At 42.5% G+C, this 16,361-nt stretch overlaps 1 protein-coding gene across 1 annotated transcript in view; it reads right to left on the bottom strand.

Moving 5' to 3' along the window:
- myo15b (myosin XVB) overlaps nucleotides 1-16,088 on the bottom strand; it is a 278,965-nt gene extending 262,877 nt beyond the window's left edge. Inside the window, exons 1-3 of the mRNA XM_059653562.1 lie at nucleotides 15,978-16,088; nucleotides 15,728-15,841; nucleotides 9,001-9,162 (exon numbers count right to left, since the gene is read on the bottom strand). Coding sequence (XP_059509545.1) covers nucleotides 9,001-9,162; nucleotides 15,728-15,841; nucleotides 15,978-16,088 — 387 coding nt within the window. The remainder of the gene's footprint in view (nucleotides 1-9,000; nucleotides 9,163-15,727; nucleotides 15,842-15,977) is intronic.
- Nucleotides 16,089-16,361: the final 273 nt, after the last annotated feature.

Here is a 16,361-nt window from a genome sequence, read left to right on the forward strand (position 1 = left end):
GATGGTTATTAAGTTGTTGGAAGTGATTTTGAAAGTTAGGATTTATATGCATTTGCAGAAGCAAGGAATGTTTAGGGATAATCAGCATGGTTTTGCACATGGGATATCAAGTCTCACAAACTTGATTGAGTTTTTTGAAGAAGTGTCGAGGTTGACTGATGAAGGCAGAGTGACAGTCATGGTCCTGTGGATTTTAGTAAGGCATTTGACAAGGTTCCACATGATAGACTGGTTAAAAAGGTTCAATCACATGGAACACAGGAAGAGCTAGCCATTTGGATACATAAATGGTTCGAAGGTAGGAGACAGAAGCTGGTGACAGAGGGTTACTTTTCGGACTGGAGGACTGTGACCAGCGGTGTGCCACAAGGATTGGTGCTGGGTCCACAGCTTTTCCTCACTTATATAAACGATTTGGATGTGAATATAGGAGATATGGTTAGTAAGTTTGCAGATGACACCAAGATCGGTGGTGTAGCGGGCAGGGAAGGAGTTACCTCAAGAGTACAATGGGACCTTGATCAGATGGGTCAATGGGCCGTGGAGTTTAATTTAAATAAACATATGATGTTGCATTTTGGTAGAGTAAATCAGGGCAGGACTTATACACTTAATGGAGATGTCGTGGGGAGTGTTGCCAAACAAAAATACCTTGGAGTGCAGGTTCATAGTTCCTTTAAAGTGGAGTCACAGGTAGATAGGATGGTGAAGGAGGTGTTTGTTACGCTAGCCTTCATTGGTCAGTCATTGAGTATAGGGATTGGAAGCAAATATTGAGCTGTACAGGACATTGGTGAGGTCACTTTCGGAATAATCTGTTCAATTCTGGTCTCCCTGTTATAGGAAAGATATACTTAAACGTGAAAGGGTTCAGAGAAGGTTTATAAGGATGTTGTTGCGGTTACAGAGTTTGAGCTATAGAGAGAGTTGAATAGGCTGGGGCTATTTTCCCTGGAGTGTCGGAAGCTGAAGTGTAACCTTATAGAAGTTTACAAAAGCATGAGGGACTTGGATAGGAAGAATAGCCAAGGTCTTTTCCACAGGGTAGGGGGAGTCCAAAACTAGAAGCCATTGTTTTAAGGTGAGAAGGGATGTTTTTAAAGGGACTTAAGTGGCAACTTTTTCACACAATGGGTGGTGTGTCTATGGAACAAGCTTCCAGAGGAAGTAGTGGAGGCTGGTACAATTACAGCATTTAAAAGTCATCTAGGTGGGTACATGCATAGGAAGGATTTAGGGGGATGTACGTCAAATGCTGGCATATGAGACTAAATTAATTTAGAATGTCTGGTCGGCATGGACAAGTTGGACTCAAGGGTTTGTTTCCATGCTGTACATTTCTATGACTATATGCGTCTATTGATGTGGGCAGGGCAGTAGGCATTGTTTACTTGGGCTTTAGTAATGCCTTTGATAAGGTTTTGCATGGCAGACTAATTAGTAAACTTGGATCACTTGGCAATCAGGGTGAACTTCGCAATTGGGTCCAAAATTGGCAATATGGCAGGAGACAGACAGTGATGGTGAAGGCTTGTTTTTCAGGCTAAAGTCCTGTGACTGGTGGTGTCCCCATATGGATTGATGCTGGCTCCACTTTTGTTTGTCATTTTATATAAATGATTTAGATGAGAATATAGAAGGCTTGGCTAGTAAGTTTGCGAATGAACAAAATTGGCAGTACAGTGGACAGTGAAGAAGGTTATCTAAGACTACGAGGAGATCTTGATCAACCGGGTCAATGGGCTGAAGATTAGTAGATGGTATTCAGTTTGGATAAATGCAAGGTATTGCATTTTGATAAAACAAACAGGGGTAAAAGTTATATAGTTAAAAGTAGGGGCTTGGGTAATGTTGTACAGGATGTTGCTGAGGCCTCCTCTGGGGTACTATGTCCAGTTCTGGTCGCTCTGTTCTCGCAAGGATATTATTAAGCTGCAGAGGGTTCAGAAGAGATTTACAGGATGTTGCTGGGATAGAGGGTTTGAGTTATGAAGTGAGGCTGCGATAGACCATTTAATTTAACAGAACTTGATGATGAGCTTCCTTCTTGAACACTGCAGTCTGTTTGCTGTGGGTAGACCCAGAATGCCTTTTGGGAGGGAATTCCAAGATTTTAACCCAGCGACACTGAAGGGACAGCAATATATTTCCAAGTCAGGCTGGTGAGTGGCTTGAATGGGAACTTGTAGGTGTTGTTGTTCCCATGTGTCTGGTGCTTCTGTCCTCCTAGATGAATGAGGTGGTCGGTTTGGATTGATGGGTTCTATCTCAGGAGCCTTGGTGAATTTCTGGAGTGCATCTTGTAGGTAGTACACCACTGTTACTGAGCATTGGAAGGGAGCAAATGCTGGTGAACATTAAGCCAACCAAAAAGGCTGTTTTGCCCTGGATGGTGTTAAGCTTCTTCTGGTGTTAGAGCTACATTTATTAAGACAAATAGGGGGCCAGAAGATGAGTTACTTGCTACAGGATTCCTAGCCTCTGACCTGCTCTTATAGCCACAGTATTTACATTGCTAGTCCAGTCTAGTTTCTGGTCATTGGTAAGCCACAGGATGTTGATATCAGGGAATTCAGTGATGATATTAGATTCTCTCTTGTTGGAGATGGCTATAGCCTGGCATTTGTATGACATGATTGTGTGCCACTATCAGCCTGATTCTTCCATGTTATGCTGCAATTGGACATGGGCTGCTTCAGTATCTGCGGAGTCATGAATTGTGCTGAGCATTTTACAAAACTCAGTGAACATCCCCACTTCTGTCCTTATGATGAAGGGAAGGTCATTGATGAAGCAGCTGAGGATGGTTGGGCCTAGGACACTACACTGAGGAACTCCTGCAGAGATGTCCTGGAGCTGAGATGACTAACTTTCGACAACTGCAACCATCCTCCTATATGCTAGGTATGACACCAACCCTGATTCTAACTGACTCCAGCTTTGCTAGGCATCTTGATGCCACACTCATTCAGATGCACCCTTGTCATTAAAGAGGTCGTTCTCACCCCACCTCTGGGATTCAACTCTTTTGTCCATATTTGAACCAAGGCTGTAAAGAGGCCAGGAGCTGAACCAAAACTGGACATCACTGTGCAGGTTATTGCTAAGCAGGTGCTACTTGATAGCATTGTTGATGACACCTTTCATCACTTAACTGTGGATTGAGAGTAAATGAATCACGTGTTAATTGGCTAGGTTGCATTTATCCTGATGTCAGGTAGTTGTCAGCGTTGTAACTGTACTGGAAGAGCTTGGCTAGAGGTTTGGCCATTTCTAGAGCACAAGTCTTCAGTACTATTGCTGGAATGTTCTCAGGTGTCATAACCTTTGTCACTTCCAGTATCTTCAGCTGTTTCTTAACATCATGATGAGTGAATTGAATTGGCTGAAAACTGGCATCTGTAATGCTGAGGATCTTTGAAGAAGTCTAAGATGGATCATTCACTCAACATTTCTGGCTGAAGGTTGTTGCGAATGCTTTATCTTTCTAGCAGAATTAGGGAGTTACTGCCACACAATGGACTGCAGCTCACCACCACCTTTTCAGGGGCACTAAGAAAAATAATGCTTGCCAGCAAGCAAAGCCCACATTCCTCCAATGAATAAAAAAATCAGGAAAAGAAATAGAGTTTAGTATTAGATCTAAATAAGTGTCACATAAAGTTGTTCAAACAAGTAACAAAGCTGAGTATTAGGAGAAATTTAGAATTTAGATTTTAGCAAAGGGTGTACCAAAAAATTGATCGAGAGAGGAAAACAGAGTATGAAAGTAAACTTGTAAAAGGATGTAAAAGTGGACTGCCAGAACTTGTATAATTTTGTGGGAATAAAAAGATTATTGAAGATAAATGCACTATCTGAAATGGGGGGGATTGATTATTGAGAACATGGGAAAGGCAGGGCAATTAAACAGCTACTAGATATGTTTTTATAGCTCAAAGGGCCAAATTACCTCCCACTTTCTCTGGCTCCATATATGACTCCATTACTTTGTTATCTATGAATAATTCATTTCTTATTGATGTAATTGCTACACTAGCAAGTAATAACTTTAATTATGAATCTGTTTTTTCTGTGTCAGTGGATAATGTATTTCCAGATGTACGCCTTTGCTGAACTAAGTCACATACTCATGCTTTTTCAACTGCTTCAAGTTCTCAGAAACTTATGAATCACTGCAATATCAAGTCTTTAATTAAACTTACTGAAGTGAAAATTTACCACAGCCAAAGACAAAAGATTTACAGCACTGCAGTGGAAAAGAGAAATCTGTAGCAGGTTTGCAATCTGAGACTCCGAAGAACTTTTCCGAAGAGCATTGATTCTCTTTCTAAAGGAAGAGGGAAGGATTTGGGACTGAAAGCATGAATATCTCTTCATCCACTGACGGCCAGTCAAGGAGCGTCAGGCACTATTGACGCAGAACACTGTCAACTGGTTCCTCACCAGAAAGTGTGGAAGAAGAAATTTTACGTGACCCTTCAGGAATACAGGTTACAGATGGCCTCTAGATTAGTAGACCACTGATGTGACCACCAAACCACCATCTCCCCACTCAGTGCCCAGGAGTATTGGGTGAACCACTGATAACACATAGTGACTGAGAATGTCATAGGATTTCATGTTTAACTGTTTCTTACGCCAACATATCAGGTCACATCTTGTTTCAAATGAATCTATCCTTTTGCCATTCACATATGATTCCCGAGTTACTCCAAAGCTTGTACTAATATATATCATCTTCATAACTCTATTTAAAATATGCATTAATTGTCTTCACCCTCGCTTTCAAATAGGACTAATCCATCTGTCTCTCTTATTACCTCCTCTGAATCCTCCTTCGCACCCTTGCAGTGTATTGGTTGTGTAATCTCCTGAACAGGAAGATCAATGTTTTAGTTTTCTCCTCCAGGTCTAGTCTCTTCTAATGTTCAATTTGTCCCATCTCCGTTCAAATCTTGCCTTCGCTAGCCGTCTTTGTATTGATCTCTGTATGCTCTGTCCTCCTCATGGTTTCCCCCTCCACCCCTCAAACGACTGTACCCCAGCGACTGGCCTCTGAGCATACCGTTAGTTGGATATTGCATAAAATACGGAGTCATGGGATTGAGGGTGATAAGCAGCTTGGATCAAAAAAAGGTTAGGTGGAAGAAGACAGAGGGTGGTGGTTGATGGGAAATGCTCAACCTCGAGACCAGTTACTAGTGGTGAACCGCAAGGATCTGTTTTAGGGCCACTGCTGTTTGTTGTTTTTATAAATGTCCTGGATGAGGGCGTAGAAGGAAGGGTTAGTAAATTTGCAGATGACACTAAAGTCAGTGGAGTTGTGGATAGTGCAGAAGGATGTTGCAGGTTACAGGGGGATGTAGATAAGCTGCTAAGATGGGCTGAGAGGTGGCAAATGAGGTCAATGCGGAAAAGTGTGAGGTGATTCACTTTGGGAGGAGTAACAGGAATACAGAGTACTGGGCTAATGGTAAAATTCTTGGTAATGTGGGTGAGCAGAGAGATCTCAGTGTCCATGTGTATAAATCCCTGAAAGTTGCCACCCAGGTTGATAACAAAGTGTGGAGCTGGATGAACACAGCAGGCCAAGTAGCATCTCAGGAGCACAAAAGCTGATGTTTCAGGCCTAGACCCTTCATCAGACAGGGGGATGGGGAGAGGGAACTGGAATAAATAGGGAGAGAGGGAGAGGCAGACCGAAGATGGAGAGAAAAGAAGATAGGTAGAGAGGAGAGTATAGGTGAGGAGGTAGGGAGAGGATAGGCCAGTCCAGGGAAGACGGACAGGTCAAGGAGGTGGGATCAGGTGGTAGGTAGGAAATAGAGGTGCGGCCTGAGGTGGGAGGAAAGGATGGGTGAGAGGAAGAACAGGTTAGGGAAGCGGAGACAGGCTGTACTGATTTTATGATGCAGTGGGGGGAGGGGAAGAACTGGGCTGGTTTTGGGATGCAGTGGGGGAAGGGGAGATTTTGAAGCTTGTGAAGTCCACATTGATACCATTGGGCTGCAGGGTTCCCAAGCGGAATATGAGTTGCTGTTCTTGCAACCTTCGGGTGGCATCACTGTGGAACTGCAGGAGGCCCATAATGGACATATCGTATGAGGAATGGGAGGGGGAGTTGAAATGGTTCGCGACTGGGAGGTGCAGTTGTTTGTTGCGAACCGAGCGGAGGTGTTCTGCAAAGCGGTCCCCAAGCCTCCGCTTGGTTTCCCCAATGTAGAGGAAGCCACAATGGCTACAATGGATACAATACACCACATTGGCAGATGTGCAGGTGAACATCTGCTTGATATGGAAGGTCTTGGGGCCTGGGATAGGGGTGAGGGAGGAGGTGTGGGGGCAAGTGTAGCACTTCCTGCGGTTGCAGGGGAAGGTGCCGGGTGTGGCGGGGTTGGAGGGGAGCGTGGAGCGGACAAGGGAGTCGCGTAGAGATTGGTCTCTCCGGAAGGCAGACAAGGATGGGTGGGAGGAGGTGTATTCTAGGTAGTTGTGGGAGTCAGTGTGCTTGAAATGGGCATCAGTTTCTAGCTGGTTACCTGAGATGGAGACTGAGAGGTCTAGGAAGGCAAGGGATGTGTTGGAGATGGCCCAGGTGAACTTGGTTGGGGTGGAAGGTGTTGGTGAAGTGGATGAACTGTTCGAGCTCCTTTGGGGAGTAAGAGGCAGCGCCAATACAGTCATCAATGTAACGGAGGAAGGGGTGGGGTATGGGGCCTGTGTAGGTGCAAAAGAGGGACTGTTCCACGTAACCTACAAAGAGACAGGCATAGCTTGGGCCCATGCGGGTACCCATGGCCACCCCCTTTGTCTGTAGGAAGTGGGAGGAATCGAAAGAGAAGTTGTTGAGGGTGAGGATGAGTTCGGCTAGGCGAACTACATTGGGGAAACCAAGCGGAGGCTTGGGGACCGCTTTGCAGAACACCTCCGCTCAGTTCGCAACAAACAACTGCACCTCCCAGTCGTGAACCATTTTAACTCCCCCTCCCATTCCTCAGACAACATGCCCATCATGGGCCTCCTGCAGTACCACAATGATGCCACCCAAAGGTTCCGCTTGGGAACCCTGCAGCCCAATGGTATCAATGTGGACTTCACAAGCTTCAAAATCTCCCCTTCCCCCACCGCTTCCCAAAACCAGCCCAGTTCGTCCCCTCCCCCCACGGCATCCCAAAACCAGCCCAGCCTGTCTCCGCTTCCCTAACCTGTTCTTCCTCTCACCCATCCCTTCCTCCCACCTCAAGCCGCACCTCCATTTCCTACCTACCACTTCATCCCACCTCCTTGACCTGTCCGTCTTCCCTGGACTGAACTATACCCTCCCTACCTCCTCACTTATACTCTCCTCTCTACCTATCTTCTTTTCTCTCCATCTTCGGTCTGCCTCCCCCTCTCTCCCTATTTATTCCAGTTCCCTCTCCCCATCCCCCTGTCTGATGAAGGGTCTAGGCCCGAAACATCAGCTTTTGTGCTCCTGAGATGCTGCTTGGCCTGCTGTGTTCATCCAGCTCCACACTTTGTTATCTTGGATTCTCCAGCATCTGCAATTCCCATTATCACTCAGGTTGACAGGGTTGTTATGAAGGCATACGGTATGTAGGTTTTATTGTTAGTGGGATTGAGTTTTGGAGCCATGAGGTCATGTTGCAGCTGTACAAAACTCTGGTGTGGCTGCACTTGAAGTATTGTGTACAGTTCTGGTCGCCACATTATAGGAAAGATGTGGAAGCATTGGAAAGGGTGCAGAGGAGATTTACCAGGAAGTTGCCTGGTATGGAGGGAAGGTCTTATGAGGAAAGGCTGAGGGACTTGAGGCTGTTTTCATTAGAGAGTAGAAGGTTAAGAGGTGACCTAACAGACACATACAAGATGATCAGAGAATTAGATAGGGTGGACAGTGAGAGCCTTTTTCCTCGATTGGAGATGGCTGGCACAAGAGGACATAGCTTCAAATTGAGGGGTGATAGATATAAGACAGATGTCAGAGGTAGGTTCTTTACTCAGAGAGTAGTAAGAGCGTGGAATGCCCTGCCTGCAACAGTAGTAGACTCGCCGAGTTTAATGGCATTCAAATGGTCATTGGATAAACATATGGATAATAATGGAATAGTGTAGGTTAGATGGGTTTCAATTTGGTTTCACAGGTCGGCGCAACAATGAGGGCTGAAGGGCCTGTACTGCTGTTCTATGTTCTATATTCTAGTCTCTATGATACTTTCAAATTCTCAGTCTAATTTGTCTTTTCTTTTTCAGTTATCCTATCTTCACTCCAACCATAGTAATGGTGATTCCCTATCTTACAGCACTTGTATCCATTATTTTCTAAAAAATAATGGGGCTGTTATTAGATTTTAATTTAGGAATGTCCTCTTTAGCTGATGAGGCTCACAGCTGTCCTAGTGGCCATCTTGTTTCTACTGGCCTCTCCCAAAACCATGAAGTAAATATTATCAAACATCATTCGTCTTTAAAATCTGTCTCAGCTTTCAGTCAAGAAGCCTCACTATCTCTCCAACTTGGCAACTGGCAGAATTTAAATTTAGTTAAAAAGCCTGGAATTACAAGGCTAGTCCCAGTACTGGTGACCATGACAATTAGTACTGATTGCTATAGAAACCATCTGGTTCACCCACATCCTTGAGGGAAAGAGATCTGCCCCTCTGCCTGTCTGGTCTACGTGTGACTCCAGGCTGACAGTCATGTGGGCTTACTCTTAACTGTCCTTCGGAATAGCCTAGCAAGTCTTGATTCCAGGGCAATTAGAGGTAGGCAATAAATCTGGCCTTGTCAATAATGTCCACATCCTGTGAAAGAATAAAGAAAAAGAAAACACCACGGGTTTCCTGTTGACTTTCAGTTAGAAACCCTGAATTATCACAAGGGTTATACAGTAAGACACAAATTCAATGTTGGAGCAAAACACAACAGAAGCATGTCAGCACCATGCTTGTAATGTAACTGTATACCAAGTTTGGAATTTGTGCCAATCCAACCTACCTCATAGGATGTGAAACAAACATTGCCCAGCTGCAAGATGGAGGACAAGATGGACCACATTGTTTGCAGTTGATCCTCCAACAGCCCAATTCTTCCCAGAGAATGCAGCAAACGTAGGAAGTCCTCGTGCTCCTGTTTGCTAGTGATCTCACATGCTCCACCCTGCCCAAGATGCAGAAACAAACCTCAGAGCAGCAGATACCAGGCTAGTCAATAATTACAGAGTAGGCAGTGGCACGCAGTAACAGAGCAACCTTAAAATACCTCACTAAATGATCATCATCCAACAATACAAACATATGATAAATAATAACTGGAATAGATTAGCAAGTACTCCAGTCTGTTCCACACCAGCGTGATGCCTTTAACTTGCATCTCCCACGTGGTATCTGACGAGAGCAAAAAAACTCAAGATAATGAGGGGGAAAGAATAAGAAATATTCTTCTCTCCTTTTTGGCAACTGAATTAGTCCCAGAGCCACTGTTCAATAAGATCCTGGCTGATCAGTATATCAATCCCATTTAGCCACTTTTCTAAGGTCCTTTGAAGCTTCTACTGATTAAAAAATGACCAAACTCAGTCTGAAATCTCAAAGTGGCCTGGTCAGAGGTCCCCTTCCTGGAAAGAACGGTTTTCTGATATTGTTCCACAATGATTCCCCTCTGATTATGTTCTTGTTCTCCCTCAATGTTGGAAATAGTTTCTCCATATTTCCATGAACGAGTCCTCAGAACATTTTTTAACAATATTCTCTGGGTAGGGAAGAACTATTAAAATCTCCATAAGGTAAATGTTTTGTAGTTCAGACCTGGAAATCATTCCCTGAGGGTGTGGGGACCACATATTCAATCATTGCTTCCAAAATGGCTTAGGAAATACCTGAAGTCAGGTTGAAGGATCACAGGAAAAGGTGGGTTAGTGAACTGAATTGAGTTTTTCTTGCAGTGAGCAAGTATGGTCACAATGGACTGATTTGACTCTTTCCGAGTTGCAAATATTTTCCAATTCTATTCTAATTCTGTCCCTAACAAGTTCAGGTGAAAAATATCAAGACAATCAACACGAACACCATCACCTTATTTTTGATCAAATCACTCATAATCCACATTTCTCAAAAGAATAAAGCCCCATCTCTTTGGGACTATCAGCATAACAGTGGGTCAATGGCACACAAGCCCAGACAGTATATGAAAGCATAATTGAGGCATTTTAATCTGCGTATTCATCTGTAGGCTCCCACTTAAAGTTTCTCAGAACTTTTTCCATCACATGAAGATGCTAAAATTATACATTGTGACTAAGGCCTACACAGGAATTATCTCAGCATCCACACGTTAAAGTATTTAATTTTTGTTTGAATGCAAAGAATGAAAGTATGTGCAAAGAAATAAGGTGGCTAATGAATTTAGAGCTTCACAGGATTAGCTGAGGGGTAATTTAATCAGGGTGTTTAAAATGACAAAGGAATTTGATAGACGGACGTGGAGAAAGTACCTCCTCTGGTGGGTGAGTCAGAACAAGGAGGAGAATGTTCATTTACAGCCAGTCATTCAGCAGATCTTGTCGGCAATCTGGTTTAAGCTCTGGTGAAAGCTTCCGGCCCCAGTATTCTGATTCCCAGCATTCCAACTGCCCGGCATCCTGATTTCCCAGTGTTCCAACTCCTGGTGTTCCTACTTCCTGGCATTCTGACTTCCCGGCGTTCCAACTCCCCGACATTCTGACTCCCCAGCATTCTAACTCCTGGCATTCGACTCCCAATGTTCTGACTCCTGATGCTCATACTTCCTGGCATTCTGACTCTTGGCATTCCTACTCCCCAGCAATCTGACCTCCCGGCATTCTGACTTTCCGTCATTCTGCCCTCCCGGCATTCCAACTCCTGGCATTCCGACTCCAGCTGTTCTGGCTCCCGGCTTTCCAACTCCCCGGCATTCCGACTCCCGGCCCGGCGATTTACCTACAGGACGGTGGTCTTGTCCTGGAGGTGGTTTTCTTCAGCAGAGGCTTTAGGCCCAGTTTTCCCGGTGTCCCGGCTTGGTGTTCTCGTCATGGATCGATGGTCTCATTCTGTCTGTGTGTTACATCTTTTGATCAGCTTCCTCCGAAACCGGGACCCGTTAAATGGACTGTGATAAACTTTGGTCTTAAATTTACTTTTTATTGTTATTTATGAATTTACTTATGACTTATGTCACTAACACAGGAGTCATGGTAACACTTATACCACTTATAACATTATAACACTTTTCATTGCTTTTTTGGAGAAATATACATGACCAGTACATTCCTAATTAAAATTCAACATTCATCCATATGAATTAGGACCAGGAGTAGACCATTCAGCCGCTTGAGCTTATTCCACCATTCTAAAAGATCATGGCTGATCTGATTTTAACATCAAATCCACATTTCCCCCTGACCAAAAATAATGTTTCACCACCCTAAATTTTCAGAAATTTATCTACCCCTGATATCTAAACCATGATCCTGGTTCAATACCCTACGGCAAAAGGAAATCTGCATATAGTCTGCCAAGCCCCTTAGGGATTTTATATGTTTTAATCAAATTCCTCTGAATTTTCTAAACTCCAGCAGATGTAAGTCTTGCCCATCCAGTCTTTGCTCATAAGACAACCCATGCAGAAATCAGTATCTTCTCTGAACTGTTTCCAATACTTTAAATAAGATTAATTCTTCCTTAAACAAGATTAATACTGTGCACAGTGCTCCAGATTTAGTCTCACCAGTGTCCTGTATAACTGCAGCCTACTTTTGCACTCAATTCCCCTTGCAATAAATGATCATTTACATTAGCTTCTGTAATTATTTGTTGTACTTGCTTGCTAACATTATGATTCACGCTCTAGAACACCCAATTCTATCTGCAATCTCTCACTGTTCAGGTCACACAATTGTCTTTCATTCTACTGAAATGCATAGTTTCTCAGTTTTCCACATTATGCTCCATTTGACAAATTAACGCACACTCACTTCACTAATCCATATCCCTTTGTAACCTCCATACATCCTTCTCACAACTCAATTGTACATATTTAGTTGACCACAGATGGTCATTCCTCACATAAAGTGGAGTAGAAACCTAAAACGCTGTTCCCCAAATGTCTAAAGAACATGGAACATAGAAACCAGGAGCAGGCATAGGCTATTCAACCCTTTGAACCTGCTAAGGCACTCAATACAATCATGGCTGATTGTCCATCATAATGGTCTCATAATCCCACATTCTTCCCATGACCCTTTGAAGTCTGAAAAACAAAACCCTCTTTCTTGAATATATTCAATGATTTGACCTCCATTGCCTCCTTGGCAGTGAATTCTGCAGGTTCACTACCGTCTGAGTGAAGAAATATTTCCCAATCTTAGTCCTAAATGATCTAACCCATTACACGAGACAGTGTTTTCTGGTTCTAGACTCTCCAACCAGAAGAAACATCTTCCCGGCATCTAGACTGTCCAGCCCATTAGAATTTTAAACGTTTCAATCAGAACCTCTTGCTTCCTTCTAAACTCTAGAGAATACAGGCCTAGCCAAACTAATTTATTCTTATAGGTGGTTGTTAGCTCAGTTGGTTGGATGGCTTGTTTGTAATGCACAGCAATTGCAGCAGTGTGGGTTCAACTCCTGAGCTGGCTGAGGTTACCATGAATGCCTTGCCTTCTCATCTTTGCTCCTCACTTGAGGTACGGGGACCTTTAGATTAACCTCACCACCAGTTCTCTCTCTGTATTGGTAGAGCAGTTCTCTAGGACGATCGTGACCACCATGTGTTTTCTCACTTAACTTTCTTAATTATCTTGAAGCCTCCTTGGATCCTCCTCACAACTAACTTAGAAATGTTGCATTTAGGTCTGTTATAGAATGTCATGAATAGCTGGGCCCAAGCATTATCCACGTGGTATCCCACTAGTTGCTGTCTGCCACTAATTAAAGCCCATTATTCCCACTGTCTGCTTCCTGTCTGTCAACCAATTCATATTTCCCTGATCCTACATACTTTAATTTTGCCCATCTTGTGAGGAACTTATCAAAAGCTTCTGAAAATCCAAATATACCATATCTACTAGTTCTCCTTCATTACCTTTACTAGTTGCATCCTCAAAAATCTCCAGTAGATTTGTTAAGCATGACATGCTTTCATAACCCATGTTAGCTTTGACCTATCCAGCTAACGCTTTCCAAATTACTTCTCACATCTTTTATAGTAGCCTCTTGCAATTTCCCCAGTACTGATGTAAAGCTAACTGGTATAGAATTGTCTGCTTTTCTCTTTCCCTCAAATTTGGTTGTTACCTTTCTTCTCTCCAGTCTGTAGGAATTGCTACAGAGTCAATATAATTTATTTATTATCTTGATTTATTTATTATTTATAATCACATGTATTTTATTATAAAATACAGTGAAAAGTGTCATGTAGGCTCACCACTCTCAGGTGCCATCTTAAAGTACAGAAAAAATAAACCACAAGATAGAATATAAGGACAGACAAACAAAGAAATAAAGTTCAACTTTACTGTCATTCTTATTAGGTGCTCAGCCATGGGCCTGGAACAGCCAGCCACAAGTCCAGAATAAGACAAGTCCAGAATAAGACAAGTCCAGAATAAGAGTTACCACTCACTGGCGCCAACTCATCTCTACTCAAGCTGTTACCACCAAAGGCCTTCACTGGACCTCTGCAATACAGCTGCCAATGAAGCCACTGGGTCCTGCATCACACCAAAGCATCCAATGTTTCCAGGGCCACTTCCTTTAGTGCTCTGGGATGTCGATTATCAGACCCTAATTATTTGTCAACCGTTAGCCTTCTTAATTTCTCCAGCACCATTTTCTTAATAATACTGACTTCCTTTAATTCCGCCCTCTCACTAGACACTTGGTTCCCTAACATTTCTGCGGAATTCTTTATGCTCTATTTTGTGAAGGCAGAACCAAAGTGTGTGTTTAATTCTTCTGCCATTTCTTTTCTCCCATTATAATTTACTGATATTTTATTGTGAAAAACCTACGTTTATTTTTACTAACCTTTTTTCCTTCATATATTTATAAAATCTTTTATGATCAGTTCTTGTGTTCACTACAAATTTATTGTCGAACTCTATTTTCCCCCTCTCAATCAAACTTTTTGTCCTCTTTTGCTGAATTCTAAATGGTCTCAATTCTAAAATCTTGCTGCTTTTTCTGGCAATTTTATATGGCTCCTTTTTGGATCCAATACTATCCCTAATTTCCTTTGCAGGACATTATTGAGCAACCTTTCCTGTTCTATTTTTGTGCCAGAATTGTGCCAGATTGAACAATTGTTGTAATTCATGCACATGTTCTTTAAATATGAGCTATTGCCTATCACCCATCAACATTTTTAGTAAGGTTCAGCAACATATCCTTGGCAACTCATGTCTCACACCCTCATTGTTCTGTTATGGACCAGACCAAATGCCCTCAAAAAATATCAAGGGGATAGCCTAGACCCTGACTTTTTATCTTATTTAAAGGTGCTGTGTCTCAGATGTGACTTGATTTGTCAACAACTAGGCTTTAAGCAAAACACACTTGATTCTTAAACCGCAGTTAAAATACAAACTTTAACTCTATTGAAATACAACAATAAAAATAAATTAACAACTACTCATCTAATGTTTCAATGTAGCAGCATCCCTTAAACATACCCTTGGCAAAGGCAAATTCAGCAAAACAGATTTCCCTCGTCTTCTTTCTTCTCCAGTCAGGAGAAGGGACACCAACTGAATGAATCTGGCAGCAGAGAGATAGCTCAATCTTTTTGCTGAAGCATAAAGAACTATATAACTTTGTTCTTTCCTTCAACTTTGTTCTTAAGATTCTGCACCTAAGTACTTATACCTAAGATGATGTCTTATGTGGCAACATTATTCATTTTTTAAAGTATCCCTGTACTTTTATACTCAAGTGCACGTAATAATAGAATCAAAATTAGTTTTAACTCCAAAACCCATCATCAACAACTGAAAACAAAACTAAAACCCGGGTCTGGTGAACCTGACTTCACCCACTTATACTTCTTTTGCCCACTTAAAAAAAACCAAAGTTTGGCTTTCCATGGGGCAGACATCTCATTACCAGGTTTACAACATCCCTCTTCAAGAGAAATAGGACAGAACAAATCCCTCTTAAATGCACAGATTGTCACAATTTGATCTGTTTAGATTTAGGACCCCAGTTTCATTTTCAACACATTGCTCTCCAACAGAATATATTTGCTCCTCCCAACGGGCCCCCTCACAACAAGACTGTTAATTAATCCTTTCTCATTGCATAGCATACACTCTAAAATAGACTGTTCTCTGGTTGGTTCCTCAATGTATTGGCCTAAAAGAACTATTGCTACTTATGTGCTTTCTTGCTAAGCTGAAGCCTAAAGGGTGGGTGACGATAGATAGGAATCTGTTGGAACTTTCAAACACAGTGGTGTGAACTGGAAATGAATAAGTACTTTATCAGAAAGTCATCCAAATCTCTATTACCTATATCTTAACTTGCAGCAAGTCCTGTTCACTGTGCTCACTGATCTGCAGGGTCTAGGACCGAAACATCAGCTTTTGTGCTCCTGAGATGCTACTTGGCCTGCTGTGTTCATCCAGCTTCACACTTTGTTATCTATTGTGCAGGATATGTTTGTCCATTTACGGTAAACCGATAGCAGAGAGCAGAGGGGACATTCCTACCTGATTGAGGTAGAAGTATGTTTCTGATTGCTGTAGACTCAGATCTTGTTTCTGTACATCATCCAGGCCTGCCAGTAGCTCATAAAACACATGATAATTACGCTCATTATGTGCCTTAAAGATAAAAGAGCCATCGGTAACCAACTGACATAAATTTATCAATCTTTATTAAGTCCGAAATTAACTCAAAACCTCACAACGTACTGAGTTACTTTATATAGTGATCAGTATATATACTTTATATACTAACCTGAAAGACAAGCCTTGACCTTTCCAGCAGATAGTGGGAGATGGAGGTTCCAACAACCTGGCCTCTGGAGCATTGCAAACAAAACATCAGTTTCCCAGCCAGCGACTTCATCAAAGACACACGAATTAGTGAGCTCTTATTGATTTTGTCCAGATTTGGTCTTTACATTGCTTCTGTTCTCATAGCAGGTTGCATTGCTGGTGCTTTGTAAAAATCACACCACATTTAAACCTCCCAGCAGACAACACGGGAGACAGCATGTAGAACAATACTTAGAACTTTCTCAGATAGAGGAGGGAATGTTTGTTTAGTGGTCTAGCCACTAAACTAGTAATACAGAACTCAGATTATTGCTCTGGGACATAGGTTTAAATCCTATCACAA

This window comes from Stegostoma tigrinum, chromosome 22 (assembly GCF_030684315.1).
Source record: "Stegostoma tigrinum isolate sSteTig4 chromosome 22, sSteTig4.hap1, whole genome shotgun sequence".
Lineage (NCBI taxonomy): Eukaryota > Metazoa > Chordata > Chondrichthyes > Orectolobiformes > Stegostomatidae > Stegostoma > Stegostoma tigrinum.